Consider the following 20,506-nt stretch of genomic DNA (forward strand, 5'->3'; position numbering starts at 1 on the left):
AGTTATGGAAGTTATCTGCTCTATCTTCCTGCTATACTTGCTGTTAAACACCTCTATAACATGTATATATTAATGTAGCCTGTGAATGTTGACAAATACACTCTTTGGATAACTTGCTATCTTATATGTACTATACTTCTATTTAAAATATAAAGAATGTGTACTCTATATTTTGTTTAATTGAAACTTTTGGTTGACATGTCTTTCTCTTGTTAATAATTTTTCTGCTCTGGACCTTTTCTCCATGGGCCCCCACTGAAAATGGACATATATCCAGTTGGACTCTCCCGGTTAACAAATGTAAAATAAAATAAAAAAATAAATAAATTAAAACCCTAACTAATTTTCCATAGTGACATGGTTTCTTTGAGAATTAATCCTTCTTTTGTGGCTAAAGTGATATCTGTGTTTATTTTAAGCCAAACTATCCAGCTTCCTGTTTTCTTTACTGAACCTACAAATGAGGAAGAAATGATACTCCATACCTTGGATGTCCACAGAAAAAAAACATGTATTAGGTTGAAAGAACTAAATTTTTCAGGTCTTTGGATCAACTGTTCATTTGCTTTGAACATAAAAAAGGGCAACCTGTTTCCAAACAGACTATTCCCAGATGGTTGTGTAAGGCTTTTGTTATACCTAGCATGGCAAATTTATTCCAGGCAGGGTCTACTCAACCAAGGCTTTGGCTTCATCCCTGGTTCTTTGGAAAGGTTTGTATTATAGAAGCTGCTACGTGGTTCCATGTGCATACTTTTATAAAACACTGTAACCTAAACTCCTTGTATAGGTCTAGATCAAGCTGTACTGGGACTACTCTTCAGGGACTCCTGAACCCTTCTCCTTCCACTTCCCAAATATAGTTAGTTATGGTAATCTACACATATAGCTAAGGCTACTGCAGCAGTGACCATTTATTTTTTTATTATTCCTAGCATTGTCCTTTCAGGCTTCAGGCCCTCTCTCTCTTTCTGCTGGCAAGAAAGCTCTGAAGGACTTCACACCAAAACTTGTATTTTAGCAAGCCTAGCTCAAGCTGCTTGACAGCTTGCACCAGGTGCCCTGAAGCTTTGGAAGCTGGCCGGGTGTTTTATCCTTGACAGGATAGCTATGGCTTCTGCAGGAGTAGTCATTCGAACATTTACTGTTATCTTGAGTTCAACTTACACAACTGTACTTTCTTTTAAAATGTTATTAGAACACCAGGTTTTGCTTCAACTTACATTTTCTGCCAGAAAACTTAAAAGTTTATGCATTTTTTGAAAATTTGGTCAATTGAGAGGTACAGTCAGTTAAAAATGCGGGGCAGTAAGTAGCCTTTCATACTTAACTTTCTGAGTAAGTATGAAAGACTACTGCTACTGTCCCCGATTTTCACTGACTGTACCTCTCAATTGACGAGATTTTCACAAAATGCCCATATTTTTGCCTGCTTCTCATAACATTTGAAGTTTTCTGCCATTGGACGGAATTCACTAAATAATTGCAGATAGTTGAGTTTCGGACTTCACATCCTTCGGAAACTGGATGGTAACATACCACTTTTTATTCTAACAACTCTTAAGTTTAAATGTTGCCATTATTGTGTTTTGTTCCTTCATTATTTTTAGTTTTGTCCAGATTTCTTGTACTATGTGGTTGAGAGATACTATAACCCTTAATGATTTATCTATATAGATAAAATAATCAGGGACGTTCTTCAAGACGGGAATCAGCCATCTTCCGATATTTTTTTCTTTCAGCAACAGGTACAATACTTTCACCAAGTGGGTAAAATGAAAGTGCTCCCACCTCTAAAGAGTTAAATAAAGAAAGGAAAATCAAGCGAGGGCAGTACCGACCAATGTTATTAATGTAGTTACCACCCACCTAGGTCATAGCTTTTTACGCCGAGTGCGTGACGTTTCCGTCGTTTGTCTTATCTCTAGGCTTAGTTGGGAAATATATTGGACTTCAGACGAAAATCTGTGGTCCAGTATATTTCAGCAGGTGATTAAATAACTAAAGACTGTGTAATTAACTTTTGAAAGAAGAGCTAGAAGTATTACTTGTCCGAAACCACATAAAACCAAACGGTTTCGTAACTAACTTTTTAAAGAGATAGAGGTATTGTTTGTCCGACAACATGAAAGAAGAATCACTCACCGGTGCTCAGATCCTAGCTGAGTCTTTGAAAGCACAAGTAAGGATGCCTCCTTACGGTAGGAAAGCAGTCGTGACACCTGCTTGCAGGGAGACTTTGTTGATAACGTACATTCACGGAAGACTTGCTGTAAAGTGATCTAATGCAGAATTCTACATAGCTTAAAAACATATGCCTATAGTTTTAGCCAAGACTAGTGCAATGTAAACATTTGTTTCCGGTTTCGCAGTGCTGGACGTTTCTGTAAATAAAGTAAAACAGCTAGAGACTTGTTGGTCACTGTTCAGACAGTGAACTGGAATTTGCTTTGTATTCGTATAGTACCTCGCAGGCCATTCTACGCCGATGTGGGCGTGGTCTTACTGGTTAACTGTACCTATAGTGTAGTGGAATGTAGTTTATAAAGCAGTGTTTTGTAGGGGAAGTTAACTAAGCATAGGAATCTATTGGTAAACGCTGATTTGAGATGAAATGGTAAAAGCCCTTTGAAAACTTAAACCGTTATTGAGCAGTATATCTCCCAAGGTCCCGTTATGTTTGCAAAACGGCGCAGAATTTGCATCCCGCTTTGCTCTTGTTTTGTCAGTGCCAGTTGTCGAAAAGGGTAGGGAATTTTTCTCTTGAGCCCTGGCCATAATTTCTCTACGCCTGTTGAATGCGAATACCCCTTCGTATCTTTCCTGAAAATAAGCCTGTAGTGCAGGGTGGTGAACTTCCTTAGCTAAGTGTAAATACTTAAATCAGAGAATTACAGTCGATATTGCCAGATAGGGTTGTCACCTTTTCAAATGTCCAAACATACCCACGGCTAGTGCAAAGGACAAAACCTCACTTTTTTTCCAAAATAAAAGCTATAGCGTTTGAGTTGCTTATGCTATTTAGATGCTTCAGATACAAAACAACAGTTTTATGCAACTATGAAAGCAAACTTAGGATTTATCCTAAAATCTCAGGACATTTGCCATTTTTAGGGGGGAGAGGGGGGGGGGGTCCCGCAGAACACAGCTTCCCAACGAGGTACTTCCCTTCCCAAAGAGGGACAGGTGGTAACCATAGCTAATGCCAGACGTAGTTGCGTAATTATTATTGTCCAGAAAATGCATATTGATTCAAACCTGGTGTTCAGTTAAACATTTTAAGTAAATTACAGTAATTACAAGTGTCCCTGATTTTGAGCCTTTGCCCCCCAGTATTTTTTCTTTGCCTCTGATTCTTGAGCAAAGATGTTATGGGAAGTGAAGTCGAGCAAACAACTTATAATTTTTCAATTATTATTATTTTTTTAAGTATAGGTGCAAGGTACTTGTGTGATGGAAGCACATGAAGGCTGCAGCCTAAGTTGCTAATTTTGCCAATGACCAATGCAAAGCAATAGGGACCACTGCATCTTGCAAGTAAAATACAAGGGCACCATTCATGCATCATCCTTACAGCATCTGGAGGGTATCTGTGCTAAAGCAAATGCTTACTAGGTTTAGGTTGTGCAACCTATTACCAATAGTCCAATATGCATGTGACCTGTATTCAGTGAAGAATGGGGAAATACTTGTAATTAACAAGTCTAGTTGTAGATATCATTGCAGTATAGTGTGCAGCGGAACAGCAAAAATATTTTACAGAATGCATTGACAACAGATATTGCCAGTTTGACATTTTATGATGTAGGAATTGGCCTGTACTTCTCTTTCCTGTTTTTTTGATGGCTGCTGTGGTAAGCATACTTTTTGTTTATACACTTTGAACATACAGAAGTAGAACCCATTGCAGTCCAGTATGGCTGAATTAAGTCTTGCTGTGCACTACATCCCACTGTTATTGTCCTACACCATATGTTACAGCACTGTATGTCAACTGACATTCAAATGTTGCACAGGCAGAGTAGTCAGTAAATGGTGTATGTTAAGAAATCTACCCTAAGACACTTTAGGCTGTCCAGTAAAAATACAGATTTTTTTGCAAGAATATCTTCAAAATATATTGATGCAGATTGATCGTGATGAGATGGCTGTAACTTTTCCTTATTGTTTACATTGTATGGCTGTGCACTATGACACACATGGTGTTATCTACTCTGTATGTAAGATGTGTTACACATTTGGTACCTGTGCTACTTGTACATAAGGCATGTAGGTCTATGTTATTTCTGTTATATGCACAAGTGCAAGCCAAATTCCTTTGCTATACTGACCATGTGCATTGCTTCACAGCTGCTAAAAGCAGCAGCTCATTCTTGCACTAATGTTAACATGGTTACAGAGGAAGTAACGGATATAAGTGTCAGTGGTGCGATAAGTAGCACAATTGACTTTGGTTTAAAATGTAATGACTGACTGTGTTGTACTTTGGATGACACCTTAAACTTGGTCCCATCTACTTGGGGTGGTGGTAACTAAGGTGGATGTAAAGGTTCCTAAGACGCCTATTGAGAAGGGGAAGCTTCCCCATGCCCTGAGCAATTTCACCTATTATTATAAATACCACCTTGGGTCTGTCCTGAAATGAGGCCACTAGCAAATCACATTCAGTATCTCTGCCAGATTTCTCTTCCTTGTTTTTTTTTTTTAAGAATATTAACTACATAGTCATGCAGAGTCCATTTTAATAGAGTAATTTGACCTTTAATATTAACAGAATTAGTGATATAGTATGAACATGGCCGTACTGCTTTTGTTATGACACGCAGCCTTTAGGATGACCGTGGTTAGAGTAGTAAATCTGAAAATAAGTAACTTAGACATATAATATTACTTCAAAAAACATTTGTCTTACTCAATTGCTTTTGGCACATTTTGCCTTCTGATTTTTCTCTTTTTTAATTGCACAAATAGATTTTTGTATTATTCATTGTCCATCTCAGTTAGACAGGGGCAACTGTGCTAGAAGACCATTACTAAAACATTTATTTCATTATTTAGTTCTTAAAATCTTTAATAAGATTAATAGCAGTAAATTTAACATGCTTACACAATTTGTATTATAGAACTGTATAGAATGTGTGAGTTTTAATTTCTTCTTGAAGAACAAGTAGTTCAGAAATTTGCCAAGATATTTGAATGATATTTTTTCCATCCTTTAGTTCAAAAGGAATTGCCATCTGCCAGCCCTAGAGCACAGAAGGATAAATCTTTGACTCCATCCTAGAGGACCTGTCCTCCATCGTGGCATTGGTGCTGGAGGGACTGGGTGGAGGACGATGGGAATGAGTGGCAGATACCAGCTCGCCAATCCTAGGGAGAGGGGGACAGATTGGCTTGCTGCAGTGCATTATGAAGAGCCTGGTGAATTGTATGCTGCAAGCAGTGTGCCACTTAGGTTGGGTGGATGTGGATGTGTGGAAGCACGTACACTCCTCCTGCAGGTAGCACTAGTGGAATTTGCAAGGCTGTCGCAGGGTGGTGGATAAGGGCATGCTTCTTGACAGCAATTTGGTGTTGCACCAGCTTCCACAATCTCCTCACCAGCCCTGGATGTGTGTTGGATAGATCCCAGGAGAAGCAAAGGTGGGTGTAATAGACATGGTGAGGAGGAGCTGGTGGCATCTGATGACATGTGCTGAGAGCTAATAAAACAAAAAAAAAAGATTGGTCATCAGAGTGTTGGTACTGAGCATGACATCAACACTGGATAACTGGATAATCCAATCTGTTCCTGAATCATGGAGTGTTTTCTTGATAGAATTCTTAAGGGTGCTGTTCATGTTTCCCACTCCTGATGTTTATTTATTTATTTTTTATTTTACATTTGTTGACCAGGATAGTCCGACTGGATGCATGTCCATTTTCAGCGGAGGCCCGGGGAGAAAAGCTTCAAAGGAAGTAATACAGAGAAGGAAACTTATATACAACACTCTAAAGTTCATAGATAACAAACAGTCAAGTTAACACTCATAGTGTAGGTTAGCTGAAATAGAATGCTTTACATCTGGACAGCTTATTATTACACAGTAGCATTGAATTGACTATTATTTACAAAAGCAATTGTTAATCTGATACAGGTGTACAAGTGTTACCATGTATTTAATCAGGCCTGGCACAGGGACAAAGCCACTGAGTCATGAAGTACTCCCTGAGGTCTGTCTTAAATTTAGAAAGGGTAGTGTTTGTTGTGATGTCCGGGGGTAGTAAGTTCCAAGCTTTGCCTGCCGAGTTGGCAAATGTGGAGTTCCCGGCTAATTTGTTAGCTATAGTGATTTGCACTACAATTCTATTGGATGATCTAAGTGATCTTTGGTTGGTGTGAGGTTTGATTATATATCTTAACGCAGGGGTATTATCAGGTTGGTTAAGAACTTTGAAAGCTATAATAAGTTGGTTATACTGAATCTGTCTAGATAGCTCTAGCCAGCCTAGATTTTTTAGGTTTATACAGTGATGGGTTCTGTAGGGCAGCCCAGTGGCAAATCTAGCTATGCTGCTATAGCAGGCTGAGAGTCTATTAAGTTCCATTTTGTTTAAGTTGGCAAGTATAGGAGAGGCATAGAAGAGGGTGGAGAGGAGGTAGGCTCGGGCAATAGCAGTCCTAGCAGGTGGGGTAAGGAATGATTTTATTCTATACAGTGAGCCCAGTTTTTTATTAATGGTTTTTATCACTTTATTTACATGGACATCAAATTTAAGATTTTTGTCTACAATTACCCCAAGTAGTTTTGTGTGGACATTTGGAGCAATGATAGTGCTATTTTTAGAGGTAATGGAGAAGGATATCACTGGGGATTTATGCGTGAGAGAGAAAAATAGCAGTTTAGTTTTATTGGGGTTTAGGAGGAGACATCAGCCTGCTAGCCAACTTTCAGCCAGGTTGAAAGTTAACTGAGTATTAGCCTGTAGCTCATCCTTGGTGGTACCAGTGCAGATAATCGTAGTCATCTGCATACTGAATGCAGTTGGCATTTGGGATGACAGTGTAGAGATCATTGATAAATATGGAGAATAGCAGTGGACCCAGGATAGACTCTTGGGAGACACCTAGGGTGTTAGGAAGAAGGTTAGATAGATTATTTTGCCATAGTACTGCTTGTTGTCTACTATGTAGATAGGATTGGAACCATTGAAGGGAGTGGTGACCTAGGGATATATTAGTCAGAGTGTGGATTAACAGCTGGTGGTTAACCACATCGAACGATTTGGAAAGATCCAAGAATAGAGCTGAGGAGAGCTTGTTGTTTCTGTTATGGTAAATATCATTAGTGAAGGAGAGGAGGGCTATGGTGGTACTATGATGTTGTCTAAAGCCATACTGAGATTTAGCCAGTAGATTGTTCTGGGTTAGGAAGTACAGGAGTTGTTTGTGGGCGCATTTTTCCAGGATTGTAGCCAGTGGTGACAAGATGGCTATGGGCCTATAGTTTGATAGTTCGGTAGAGCAACCACCTTTATGGAGAGGTATAACACGAGATATTTTCTATATGGAGGGGACTTTGGCTTCAGCTATGGACCGATTGATTAGAATGCTGATGGGGAATGCTATACTATCTGCAACGTTTTGTAAATATTCAGCAGGGAGAAGGTCAGCAGCTAGGATGATAGGTTTTTGTTTTTTGATTAGATTGCAAATGAAAGAGGTGGAGATAGGTTGGAAGCTAAAGGAAGGCTGGGAATTGAGATTGATGTTCTGAGTGCTAGCAGGGTTCAAAGGTAATTGGCTGGCTAGGGCTTGGATGGTTTCCGTAAAGAAACTATTAAAGGTGTTTGCAACATTCTGTGGCAAACTATCAGCTGACGCTGATGGAGGTGGAGTGGTGGTTTGACCTGAGTGTAGTAATTTGTTTATACCTGCCCAGAATCTTTGAGGATTATTTTGGTTTCTATTCTGGAGATTTATATAATAGTTTCTTTTATCCAGTAAGATGGATTTTTTAGTCTTGTTTCTTATATGCTGAAATTAGATTTGATCTATAGTGGTTTTTGTGGCACGCCTGGTAGCCCAGGCCTTATTCCTGATTGTGATTTTTGATTTAGAGAGCCATGGGGCAACTTTAGTTTTAATCCTAGTGGAATGAGCAGGCGCATGAGAATCTAGGATGGAGAGAAATTTATTGTTAAAGTAGGCTACAGCATCATCAAGGGGCAGGTATTTTAGGCCAGACCAGTTGCATGATTTAAGTTCGTCCTGTAAAAATCTGATGTTGAGTTTTTTATTATTACGTATGGTTCTGTAGATGGGCTGATGAGAGTTGTGGGATTTGTGTTTGCAAATAAAAGTGATAAAGTGATCACTGAGGTCATCAGGGATGGTCCCTGATGAATACATTTGGGGGTGGCTATTGATAAGTATCCAATCTAGTATACTGTCTTTTTGGTTACGTTTGCCTAATCTGGTTGGGGTGGATATGACCTGTGTAAAACCATACAGGTTTACATGAGTGGTTGGAGACTGTGAGCAACAGGTGTTCCAGTCAATGTTAAAATCTCCAAGGACTATGGTTTCTTGAGGGTAGTTGTCAGTTAACCAATGGAGGGTATCCTCTAGAGTGTTAATGTTATTTCCTGGGGGAATGTATGAACAGATAATGTTCATGCTTTTATTTTTATTAATATGTAACTTGGTAGAGAGTATTTCGGCTGTATTGATCTGGGGTGGTTTAATGGGGTCTAAGGTTACATTTAGGGTGGATTTGAAGAGGCCAGCAACACCCCCCCCCTTTCCTAGTTGCACGGTCATACCTAAGTACATTATACCCTGGGGGTAGGATTTCATTATCAGAGGTTCCAGGTCCTGGGGGGTAGGATTTCATTATCAGAGGTTCCAGGTTTCAGCCATGTTTCAGTAAGACACAGTATATCAGGGGATTGAATTTGTAGGAGGGCATGTAGATTATGTATTTTATTGTTTATACTCCTAATATTCAGGTGGCAAATGACGAGGGAGTTGGGGACCTTGTGATAGAAGGTGTGTTGGAAGGGTTATAATAGTGAGAGTTTGAGCTATCTGGGGCAGAAGGACCAGGGTTAGGGTGAATATCCCCATCCATAGTAAGATTATTGTGAAGGCTAGTGATTAGTTTCAGGAATTTGTATACAAGTCTTTGGTAGTGCTTATATTTTAGCTAATGTATTTAGGTTGGATAGGATGCTGTATTATTGTGGATATGGATTTGGGTATGAGGTCCTAGTAGGTGGGCTGTTATATTTGACCCATCTGGAGAAGTTTGAAATTTTGGGTAGTGATAACCAAGGTAAGGCTGATTTTCATAAATGGAGAGGAGATATGCAATTAACAAAAGGGTTAACAGAGAGTGGAAATATTGTTTTGCAGGGTGGCATCGTTACTGCTTAGGTAATACAATTAGTTAGTGTTCTTAGTATAGTATAGATGGAAGGCCAGAATTTAGGGGGAGGGGTGATGGGCTGGGTTAAATTAAGCAGTGAAATGCAGATTGGACCAGATGGGTTATGTAGAGGATATGTTGGGTAATAGAGGTGGGCAGATACCAAAAGAAAGCTGGAATCCTGATTCGATCTGATTAGAGGTGGTGTGTTTTGTGTCTATAAAGCTAGAAGTAGTGGGGGCAGGTGGAATTTGGGGACAGGGAGGGGTGTGGAGCGAGCCCGAGCGCAGCAAGACCTATACAGTCTCAAGGATCTGAGAACCTGCAGCTCTATGCTTGGTGTATATGTTTTGGTAAGGCTTGTTTGTTTGAATTAGACTTTATATTAGTAAAATTGAACAGTTGTAGTTGGTTGGGGGGGTAGAGTACTTTTTTGATAGCTTCCAAATTTTTCTTGGAATATAGTGGATAACTTCTTGAATCCTTCAAATTCTTAGTAGTAGGAAGAACTTCAGTTTGACCAAACTGGTTCAGTTTTTTTAGGGGATTATTTAGGTATATTGGGTTGTTGTGTCTTTCAGCTTTTCCCGGTTAGGGGTCGCCACAGCGGAACTCTGGTCTGCTAATGATTGGTAGTTGATGTTTACGTGCCGAGGTACCAGCCCTGATGCACAACCTTCATGCATGTCTCCATGCAGAAGACGCTCTAGCTGAGAATCAAACCGGACAGCATCTTACTGTGAGGCGACAACGCTACCACAGCACCACCACCGCGGATTCTTGGGTAAATGGGCAAAATAATAACTAAATGTGTTATAGACCCAGGCAAGCCACTGTGACATTCATAGAGAGAATTAGGATTTATTAACCTTGGCAGGACGTTAGTTCACAGGGTAGCTCGAGGCAGCTATACTATTTTTAAATACAGCTTAGCAGCATCTGTCTGAATTGCAGGACTGCTTTTGGAGGGGATGATTCCTAGTGGGTAAAAATAAATTGAATAGATATGAGTGATTATCTTTTTGGGAAGCAATAAACTTAATTTATAGGTGTACCAGAGCACAGTTGTTTAGGTAAAACATTAATTTTAAGTAACATTCATACTAAGCCAAACAATTTTGTAGTATGTTACAATACAATGGCTAGCTTGTATGCATATCATTTACTCGCATTTTTGTACAGAAAAAGGCAAAATACAACATACCATTGAACAATCAGCCTAGAGAATCCTTAAGCAGCTAGTTGCTAATAAACTAGTGTTAATCAGCTTGTTATTAAAACACCAGTAAACTAGTGATCGCTAGCTTGAAATATGTGCATACAACTTAAAACAAGAAGACGCTAATAAACAGAGTTCAATCAGTTTGTCGCTACTAGAAAACCCTTAAACAAGTGATCGCTAGCTTGAAATATGTGCTTACAGTTTAAAACAAGAAGACGCTAATAAACAGAGTTCAATCAGTTTGTCGCTACTAGAAAACCCTTAAACAAGTGATCGCTAGCTTGAAATATGTTTGAGAATAGTAAGACATTTGAAATCTTTGTTCTTTTCCAGTGAGTTAACACATTTTTCTTTTGATTGAAGCTTTGAAATAATTATGATTACCGCATTTTTTTTGTCTTGGGGAAACACCACCAAGAGATGATTGTGGTTCAGAGAAACTCCACAATCTTCCTTGCTGAATACGTAAGTATATATATAATTTGTCCATTTAGAAAGCATGTCCTTGAATACTATTATAACCCATATCCACTTTTGCTGTTAGAAAAGGGCAGTAAAGTTAATTTAGACCCTATTTCCAAGGTCCTTTCTTTGCATATAGATAACATAATTTAAGTTGTACCTTAACATGATTGTACTGCCAACAGATTAAACTTCATTTACAGTAAACATCCACACTTATATGCTTTCCAGACCACTACAACTATTGTAAAATCAGGAGGACTGTTCTTCAGATTTCTCCATAAACAACCTTAAGATGATAAAGTTCTGAATGTTAGTTATTTGTTAACTAAGTTGTATCACTAGATGCAAGTGCCTCACTCCAGGAGTGACTCGGGTGCACTCTCTGGGTAAGTTACTTGCTTAAGACAAAAGAAGATGAAGGGAGTCAAATGCAGGACTTCATTATGAAACTCCTTAGCATCTAATAGCCTTACAGGTTTTGTTAAACAAGTTTAAGGGCTGTTTGTCTTTGAGGAGCTTAATACAAAAGATCCTGTTTGCAACTCGTTGGTACCTGTTTTGTTGTCAGTTTCTTTCTTGAAGGTATGGATTAATGGCTGAGTTTAACTGAGAGGGGGAGTATATTTCACCTTCATGGCTTCACCCAACTAGTCCAGTCACCAACAAGGATAAATAAAAACTCCAGCAAGCACTCTACCCTGGATTGGATACTAGTCGGTAATAACCCCCAGTCATATATAACAGGCTGCTTATCAGGTAGCCTCAGTGATCACTCCCCAACATTCCTACTCAAAAAATACCTGTACCAAGCTAAACCTGTCATCTATCGTCAAATACGTAAAAAAATAAACTTTAACCCACTCACATTCATCTCATCCCTCAAAGAATGTAACTGGCATGCTCTAAAGTACCTCAGTCTAGATGACGCAGTTGAATCTTTTAATACTACCTTCCTGAACGTCCTTAATTACCATGCCCCCATAAGATTTTCCAGAACCAACGCACAACCCTCCCCATAGCTACAGAAAACCACTAAGTCAGAAATGAAAAACAGGGATAAAGCCTGGGAGCACTGGCGCAAAACCAAAACCCCCCAGCTAGACAGAAATTCCTAGAACTACGCAATAGAGTCAAAAAGCTAATAAAACGGGACAAATTCCAATACTACCAGTCTGCCCTAGACTCCTCACAACACAGCCCCAAACAATTCTGGTCCTCCATAAACTCCATCCTCCACCCAGGTAAAGTCAGTACCCCTCCTCCTAACATCCCTCACTCCTCAGAAAATATTGCTACCTCATTCAACACACACTTCACCCAAACCATACTATCACTAGCTAAACAACACAACCCCCCTCCCCTCCAACCCACACCTTCAACTAGTAATCTCCCCACTGCCTTCTCTTTTTCTCCTGTACCTACCTCCAACATAAAAAACTCTTAACTAAACTTAAACTCACCAAATTAGCAGCAGACAACCTCCCAAGTGAATACCTACAAATCGCAGCTGATGCTCTGGCCTACCCAGTATCCATCTTGATTAACCGATCTCTGTCAGAAAGGTACGTTCCCACATTGTGGAAAGTCTCACATATAATTCCCCTCCACAAAGGCGGACCCTCTGCAGAACTAACCAATTACCGCCCCATAGCTATTCTCTCTCCACTCTCCAAAATACTAGAGAGATGCATACACTCTCAGGTCTCACACTACTTCCTTACTAACAACCTCCTTTCCAGTACTCAGCATGGTTTCCGACCAAACCATAGCACCACCACTGCCTTACTCTCCTTTACTAACACTATCCTTCAGCATAAAAACAATGGCTATCTCTCCTCTGCTACTTTCCTAGACCTATCCAAAGCATTTGACATGGTCCCACACAAACAACTTATCTCTGCCCTCAATAACCTATCCTTCTCACAATCAGTCACCAACTGGTTTCAGAGTTACCTGTCTGACCGCCAACAATCCGTTTTATGGCAGAATGACATATCTCCCCAACTACCTGTCTCCATAGGGGTTCCCCAAGGATCCATCCTTGGACCCCTACTTTTCTCTGTTTACACCAATAATCTAGCCTCTGCCACCAAACATGGCACACTCCTCCAATACGCAGATGACTCTACCATCATCTGCTCAGCCCAGTCCCTACCCAAACTGCAAAAAGTCACACAGGAAGCCTTTTCCTCTGTTGAAACATGGTTATCCGATGCCCAATTAATACTCATCCCAAACAAAACTAAACTACTCCTCTTCCAACCCACCAAACATACTCAAAACAACTCTCACTTTAACATCACAGCAAAAGACAACACCACTATATACCCAACTGAACACACCAAATTGCTAGGAGTGGAAATAGACAATAAACTAAAATTTGACATTCACATATCCATGACCATAAAAAAAGTCCACAAAAAAATAGGAGCATTATACAGAAATAAACAATTTGTCACCAAAGCAGCAAAGATTTCAATAGCAAATTCCCACCTTATCTCCACCCTACTTTATGCCTCTCCAGTATATACCAACCTAAGGCAATGTGATCTAAAGCTAGAGACCTGCTACAACAAAATCGCAAAATTCGCCACAGGGGCATCCTACCGTAGTCACCACTGTCTCTCACTTGCTGAACTGGGCTGGCTTGAACTCCCTCACCTTCTTCAGTGGTATCAACTCTCACTCACCCACAAACTAGTAAACCATCCACTAAATGTCCCATCCCTCCAGAATCTACTCCAACCCTATCGCACCACCAGACCACTAAGATCCAGCAACAAAAATCACTTGCAGATCACTAAAGCCAATAACTCTGCTGGTGAAGCACTATTCTCTTGCGCCATAGCCAAATTATGGAACTCACTCCCACCCACAATTACCTCCGTACCATCATGCACCAACTTCAAAACTTTATTAAAAGTGCACCTAAAAACATGCTGGCTATGCCCTTGCAAATCCCACTCTAATATCATCCACCCCATCCAAATACTACCTTTCTTTCACCTCCACTAACTACCTTGATGATAGCAAGCTCAGATGCTCATAAGCCTAGTACTTATTATACAGCAGGAACTTCTCATTGTTACATTTGTTAATGCCTGTTATGTACTTCACAGATAAAGATTCTAGTTGTCTACTGATGTACTATGTTCTTCATCTGTAAATATGTTGTAAGTAATTTCTATGTTAAATTGTTAATCACTATGTAATCCAATGTAACTACTGTCTGTTTATTTTACTGTGGAGCTTTTCTCCCCGGGCCTCCGCTGAAAATGGACCCACATCCAGTCGGACACTCCCGGTCAACAAATTTAAATAAATAAAATAAATATTCCATAGGGGTCTATATCAGAAGATCGAAGTTTCAAAACTTCGAATCTGATGTGGTTGACACCATATGATCAAAGTTTTGAAATGTCGAATCTTTTAACAAAGATCTCCGTACAGCGCGGAAATGGAAGATTTCCCTTTTCTGCACTGTAGTGCGATCACGGAGTTGGTATATTTAAGTAGCAGGGGGTATAGGGGTGCAAGGAGGTTCCCCCTTGCTTAGAGCGTTGAAATGGTTTCTTTCTGTAGGTTATTGTGTTTTATTACATTTTCAGTGTTTCAAAACTTCGATTATATGTTGTCGACCATATCAGATTTGAAGTTTTGAAACTTCGATCATGTAATGTAGACCCTTCTATAGCTATTAGAATCTTTGAAATATGAAGTGGTCACATTCCATGGTATGGTTGATATTAAGCTTTATTAAGATCACAGCTCACCACAAGGGTATTCTATTTGCTGTATTTTAAATAGTAAGGAATATTTTAATGTAGTGGATCTCAGCCTGTGATTTAAGGAGGCAGTAAGGTGCAAAAACGAGGCAGAGTTGCTGTAATCTTTAGCTGTAAGACCAGCCTTGAAGCTGTTCCGTTCTTATAAGAAATCTTTATGCTTTTTCCAGCTGCACTGGTTACCACATGACTGGGTTCCAGAACAACTTACAGTATTCTGTAATTGGTCTGATAAGAGCTATTTACAGGGGGACAGCCACCTCACTGGCATAACTCTCAATCTTGTGGGGGATCTTGTAGACAGCTGTGTATGATTTGTGAATTGTAGCTACGACATGGGTGTCAAATGATCAAAATCTATAAGGATTCCAATGTCTTTTACTACTTTGCCAGTTTGTAGTTGTTGCCTATCAGAGCCAAATGCCAGAATGCTTCATTCCCTGATCCACTTGGCTGACCCTGCATCCCGCAGTACCTGTTCCATGTTGTCCCCATTCCTTCCTTCCTTCTCCTGGGGTAATGCTTACTGGGCCTCTATTCTTTGCAGATTAAGACATTTGCTTTCGAAGATCACACTGGGCAACAAGGCTGGGAAGGCCCTACAACCCAATCTCTCCTGTCCGTGCACACCAGCTTCCTCAGTCAAGGTTTAGATTGGTCACATCCTCTTCCAAGGATGAGAGCCAAATCCCTTTCATTCCTTGGCACAAGCATGCCAACTGAATCTTCTATGAGAGGGGAGAGTTGGGAGGTTGAGAGCTGGTCAGTTGGAAAGTCCTGCAAACTCCCACCACTCCTAAACTGAGCAGCAGCTAAACAAAAGTCTGTGATAGCTGCCAGATCCCGGGTGACATGCACCCCTCCTCTTGCACTTCATCCTAGGCTTGCTGAGTCCATCTGCATCCCTATGCTATGTGTTCTTACCAGGCCTGGGCTTCATAGGTGCAACATCTGGTAAGTATTGCCCAAGTAGTGGACCTGAGGTGTCTCCCTTCCCTCAGGATGAGTGAGCCGGCAATGGCCACACACTGCCATGCTCAATCCATTGGCTCATCTGTTAGTCAAACATGGGTCAGTTGGGTCACAGGCAGGGCTTCATTCCTCTGCACCATGGGTGAAGGGTCAGTGCTACATTTTCTTGGCAGTGACTTGTGTCTTTTTTTTACTGCATTATTCATATGTAATGTTAACTGCCACTTGAAGGGCAATGATATTGTGGAGTTAAGAACAATTCTTCCAAGTCTGCAGTCATGTGCATATTTGTGGAGTGGCATAGAAGTACTCCATTGGTAACATGAGATCGAAGGATAGGAGAAGCCCTGTCAGTTGTAGACCCAAATCATGACTGCTTCATTTGTCTTCAGATCCCTGAGCTTATTTACAGTTCTGTCATGGGGTATAGTGTTGTATGCCTTAGCCAAATTGATGTAAACTATATTAACAGATAAACCTTCATACAGAATGTCAGTGACTCTAACGAGAAATCTACAAGGTCATAGAGGAGGAAATTTTCTATGTCTGTATGAATATGTTCATTGATTTTCTCCATTACCTTAATATAATTTACTCTGCAAATATGGGGACAAGGCTGAACAAACAAGCTGAGTTTTCAAGACCCATAGACTTTATTCTGTTAATAAACTAGCTACACAAACAACACTGTACATAGTTCACAGTTCATGGTTTTGTAAAAACACAAACCATTACCATAAAGACAAACAAAAATTCAGACACTGTTGCAAAATTCTGTTTTAAAATGGGAACTGCAATAAAAGTCTCTAGTAAAATAGATGATGCTGTGTAAGTCCCAAGCAAAAGAACTGCAGATGTAGCACTCTGGGTCCTTAACTGTTTCCATTTATCTGTTAAGGAACCCAATGTTTTGTTATTCAGATACTGCCCCAGCCCCTCTTGGCCAATTACCTTGAATGGCCCTTTCTTCCAGCCTCAGATGTAGGAATTGTAAGTTGTTTACATGGTTAGAATGTAAATTCAAATCATTATTTCTTTTTGACATGAATGAAGTGAATTAATTTAGTGGATGGGGACAATCTAGAGGACCCAGAGGCTGTGTGCTGTACCACAGTATAGTATAACATCAAAGTGTGTGCAGACATGGAGAATGTATACCTTCGTATAAGTGCTTCTCTGAAAAAAAAATTGCTGAATTGGAAAACAAGATGAGTGCAATTATTGTTAAGGAAGGTCCACAATAGATAACTAATAATGTACGTGTTAGTCCCTTAAACTGATGTTGGTGACTGATTTACATATCCTAGTTCCTCATTTTCTGTAATAAAGTAAGAATGCATGAGTTAGTCCCTTAAACTGATTTTGGCGGCTGATTTACATATCCTAGTTCCTCATTTTCTGTAATAAAGTAATATTTCTTGAGTACTGTGTCATTGTCTTAACAAATGTGAGCATTGTAAAAGCAGAAGGGAGAAGTAGCTATCCATGTCTTTCCACCACAGATGCAAGACAAATCACAATAGCACATATTCAAAAATATATAGATTCAGCTATGAAGCTTATCTACTGTAGAAGGATAAAGACTGAGTTGTGTCCCAGGTGCCCTGAGATGGAATAGCATGTCTGGCACTAGAAGACTGGGGGGGGGGGTGTTGGGGTACAAATTTAGCTGATGATAATTTGCCCGTTCTAGGGGGAGGGAGATGTGGTTCTGGTTAGACCAGCTAGCTGCCATGCAATGGAAGCTTGCACAATGTCCGTTCAAGCAAGACCAGTGGATGTGGGCTTGACAATGTCATGCCAGTGATGGTAATCATCAGAGATGTGATCACACTCATCAGGAGAGGGCATAGGACATTTCTGCAGTGACTCAAGTGCACACTTCAGCCACAAGAGATGTGGTATAGAAATATACACCCTCATTGCTGATTCAATAGCAAGAGCACAGATATTGCCTATATGTCAGCCCCACCTAGCCCGCTGTCACTCACTTTGTTATACTCGGGATGAGTGCACAAATGAGCTGGGTTCATAGAGAGGAGCCTTGATAGTTGGCAGACATGTCAGAAAAATAGTAGACAGGAAGAAAAGAAGTTTGTTACCTACTGGTCTTCAAGAAACCCATATTGATATTTTTTACTTCTCGTATCTTAACATTTTGAAAGATGTTAATGGGCAGACTTCTGATTTGTAAGGGACAGCTTATCCAATAATCTTGTAAGGCATTTCAGCATAACATAATCAGTCACACTTTTTTCTGTTGATGTTTGTTTCAGTAATGCGTTCCCTGATTTTGAGTTTGCACCTTCAGTTTGTTTGTGGAATAGATTTTCATGTAGAACTGGATTAGCCATTGTATTATATGCCTGGTGGCATTCACTTCTTATTAATTTGTAAGAAACCAATGAGCAGTTTTCCTTAAGAAACAGGATATAATAACAACTACTGAAACCTTGCAACCCTGTTGTTTCCGTAAGGAATTATTGTACTTTCAGTTCCTTTAGGTAGCTTGTATACATGATCTCCTTGGAGTAATTATACGTGGAGTTAATTACCCATGTCCATGAGAATGAGCTGGGTTACAGAATGTTTTCTGACTTTGGTAGATACACACCGATTAACATTTTTGGTAGATACACACTGATTAAAAATTTATCTGTTGCTACCATTATCCCCATATCTTTAATGACAAGTGTAATTTGTTAGGATTTGATAAGTTATTTTGTAATCATAATTCATGTTCTTTCCACCAAGTACTTTTACTGATATTAAATGTAAGGTCATGCATGCCTGGTACAGTAATACTGTTTTTGTAGAACTTTTCATTTTTTTACTTCAGTAATTATTTTACCCCTCTTGCAGTTATCAACATATTTGTTTACCATAACCCAATTCCCACTTTTTATCAGATAAGGATAGTCCAGAAAAAGACAGTGTCAGTACAGAGTCCAGTGGGGCAACTGTCAAGCTAGATATTTAACCTCGCACTATCCTAACTTTTAGGTTTTTGTTTTTTTTTTCTTGATTCTTTATAGGAAGTCACTAGTTGCAGCTCTTATCACATCTGTAGTTATTTAAGGTGTGTCTTCCCTTCTCGTTGCAGTATTTCTGCATATTTCATTGTTTATTGTGAAGTTTTTACACAATGTTTCCGCAAGTACATTTGCTGTATGCCGAGGCTGGGTGATCCCATTATTGCTTCTTAATAACACGTTGCAATCACTTTTTATTTACTACTTTTCACTGGGTAAGTAAACTGGTCCATTACCCAAACGCAGAGAGCAGAAAACACAACACAACCTAGCTAATCAACAAAATTATGTACAGAATGAGTACATAGCAAATTCAAAACAGAGAAGTAAGTTTCAGTGATCCAGAGTGTATTGAGAGAAAAAGAAAACACATATAGAAAATGCATGGTAAAATATGCATACAGTTCATATAGATAATACATAAACTCCCATATTCATGTGAAATATGTGGGCATAAGATGCCACATTGTTTCTTAAATGTGTTCTGTTATTCATGATATGGGATGATAAATTGCATAACCTTTGTCGTAGTAACAGTTGCAGGTAGTTTCAATACAGAGATGTGCATTAAGTGCGTCTTTGAAGCTTCTAATGGTTTCTGGATTTTTGGTGTCAGTAGACAGGTGCTGCCAAGTAGCAAGTCCTAGTTTAGAGACAGCTGTCTCACCTACAGCAGTTATATCAAGGGTGTAGAGAATGTGTTGTCTGTGTACTTCTCTAGACATAAGGGTTGTCTTGTAAAGAAAGTTTCACTCTTAAAGGGATGCAGACCATGTTTTAGAACATTGTAAGTTACAGTATTTAGAAGAAAAGTGACCCTTTGATACACTGAAAGCCAAGTGGAATTTTTTTAGCAAATTGCATTGGTGCATTTGAGGGTCTGCTAATAGCATGAATCTGCAGATTTTATTCTCAACAGTCTGTATTCTGTGACTATTGTGCGCAGAATGCGTAACAAGAAAAGGAAGACCATATTCCATTTTGGATATTAAAATATTTTTAACAATGAACCTGTGAGCAATGTTTAAAAGGAGGTGATCAAGCTTGCTCATCCTTTGAGACCAAGCTGAGTTCATAGATGTGAAAGATTTGTTAAGAAATGTAAGTTGTTTCTGTACTTTAATTTAGATGTGTTTAATGGATTGGTTTTGCCATTCTGTATCTTAATTTTGTGTTTCCACAAAAGTTTTTTTAACTTGTTTGTTTTTGTCATACTGGTACAGACTGATGATTCCCAGTATTGGTAATATTGCAGGATTGATAGTGTCCTTAATAGACTTGTTTGTTTCACTGCGATTAATACCCCACTCTTTTTTTTTTTTCTGTCGTTTACTCCAGTTAGTATTTTGGGTAGTTAAAATCCCCCGTAAGAATGTTATTTTCATTGATTAATATATCTTGGAGTTTAATCAGGAAATCCTCGTGCTGTGTAGGGGACATATTGTACAGTAGTTTCATTGATAGCAATTACTGTTTGAAAAATGTCTAGTCTTGAGCTTCTGGATTTTCCGCGGTGGTGCAGCGGTAGCATTGTTGCCTCACAGCAAGAGGTTCTCCCGTTCGATTCTCTGCTTGGGCTGGGAGTGCCTTCTGTGTGGAGTCTGCATGTCCTCCCTGCGG

At 39.5% G+C, this 20,506-nt stretch overlaps 2 protein-coding genes across 2 annotated transcripts in view; one reads left to right on the forward strand and one right to left on the reverse strand.

Moving 5' to 3' along the window:
• Window positions 1–2,451, reverse strand: part of LOC122798133 (biotinidase-like) — a 363,716-nt gene extending 361,265 nt beyond the window's left edge. Inside the window, exon 1 of the mRNA XM_044066842.1 lies at window positions 2,146–2,451. The gene's annotated coding sequence lies outside the window, so the exon portion shown is untranslated. The remainder of the gene's footprint in view (window positions 1–2,145) is intronic.
• Window positions 1,885–20,506, forward strand: part of HACL1 (2-hydroxyacyl-CoA lyase 1) — a gene marked incomplete in the record, with an annotated part of 1,125,147 nt that continues 1,106,525 nt past the window's right edge. Inside the window, 1 exon segment of the mRNA XM_044066839.1 lies at window positions 1,885–2,182. Within this exon segment, the coding sequence (XP_043922774.1) occupies window positions 2,126–2,182 (57 nt within the window).

Source organism: Protopterus annectens, chromosome 3.part1 (genome assembly GCF_019279795.1).
Source record: "Protopterus annectens isolate FY-2018-M chromosome 3.part1, PAN1.0, whole genome shotgun sequence".
Taxonomy (NCBI): Eukaryota; Metazoa; Chordata; order Ceratodontiformes; family Protopteridae; genus Protopterus; species Protopterus annectens.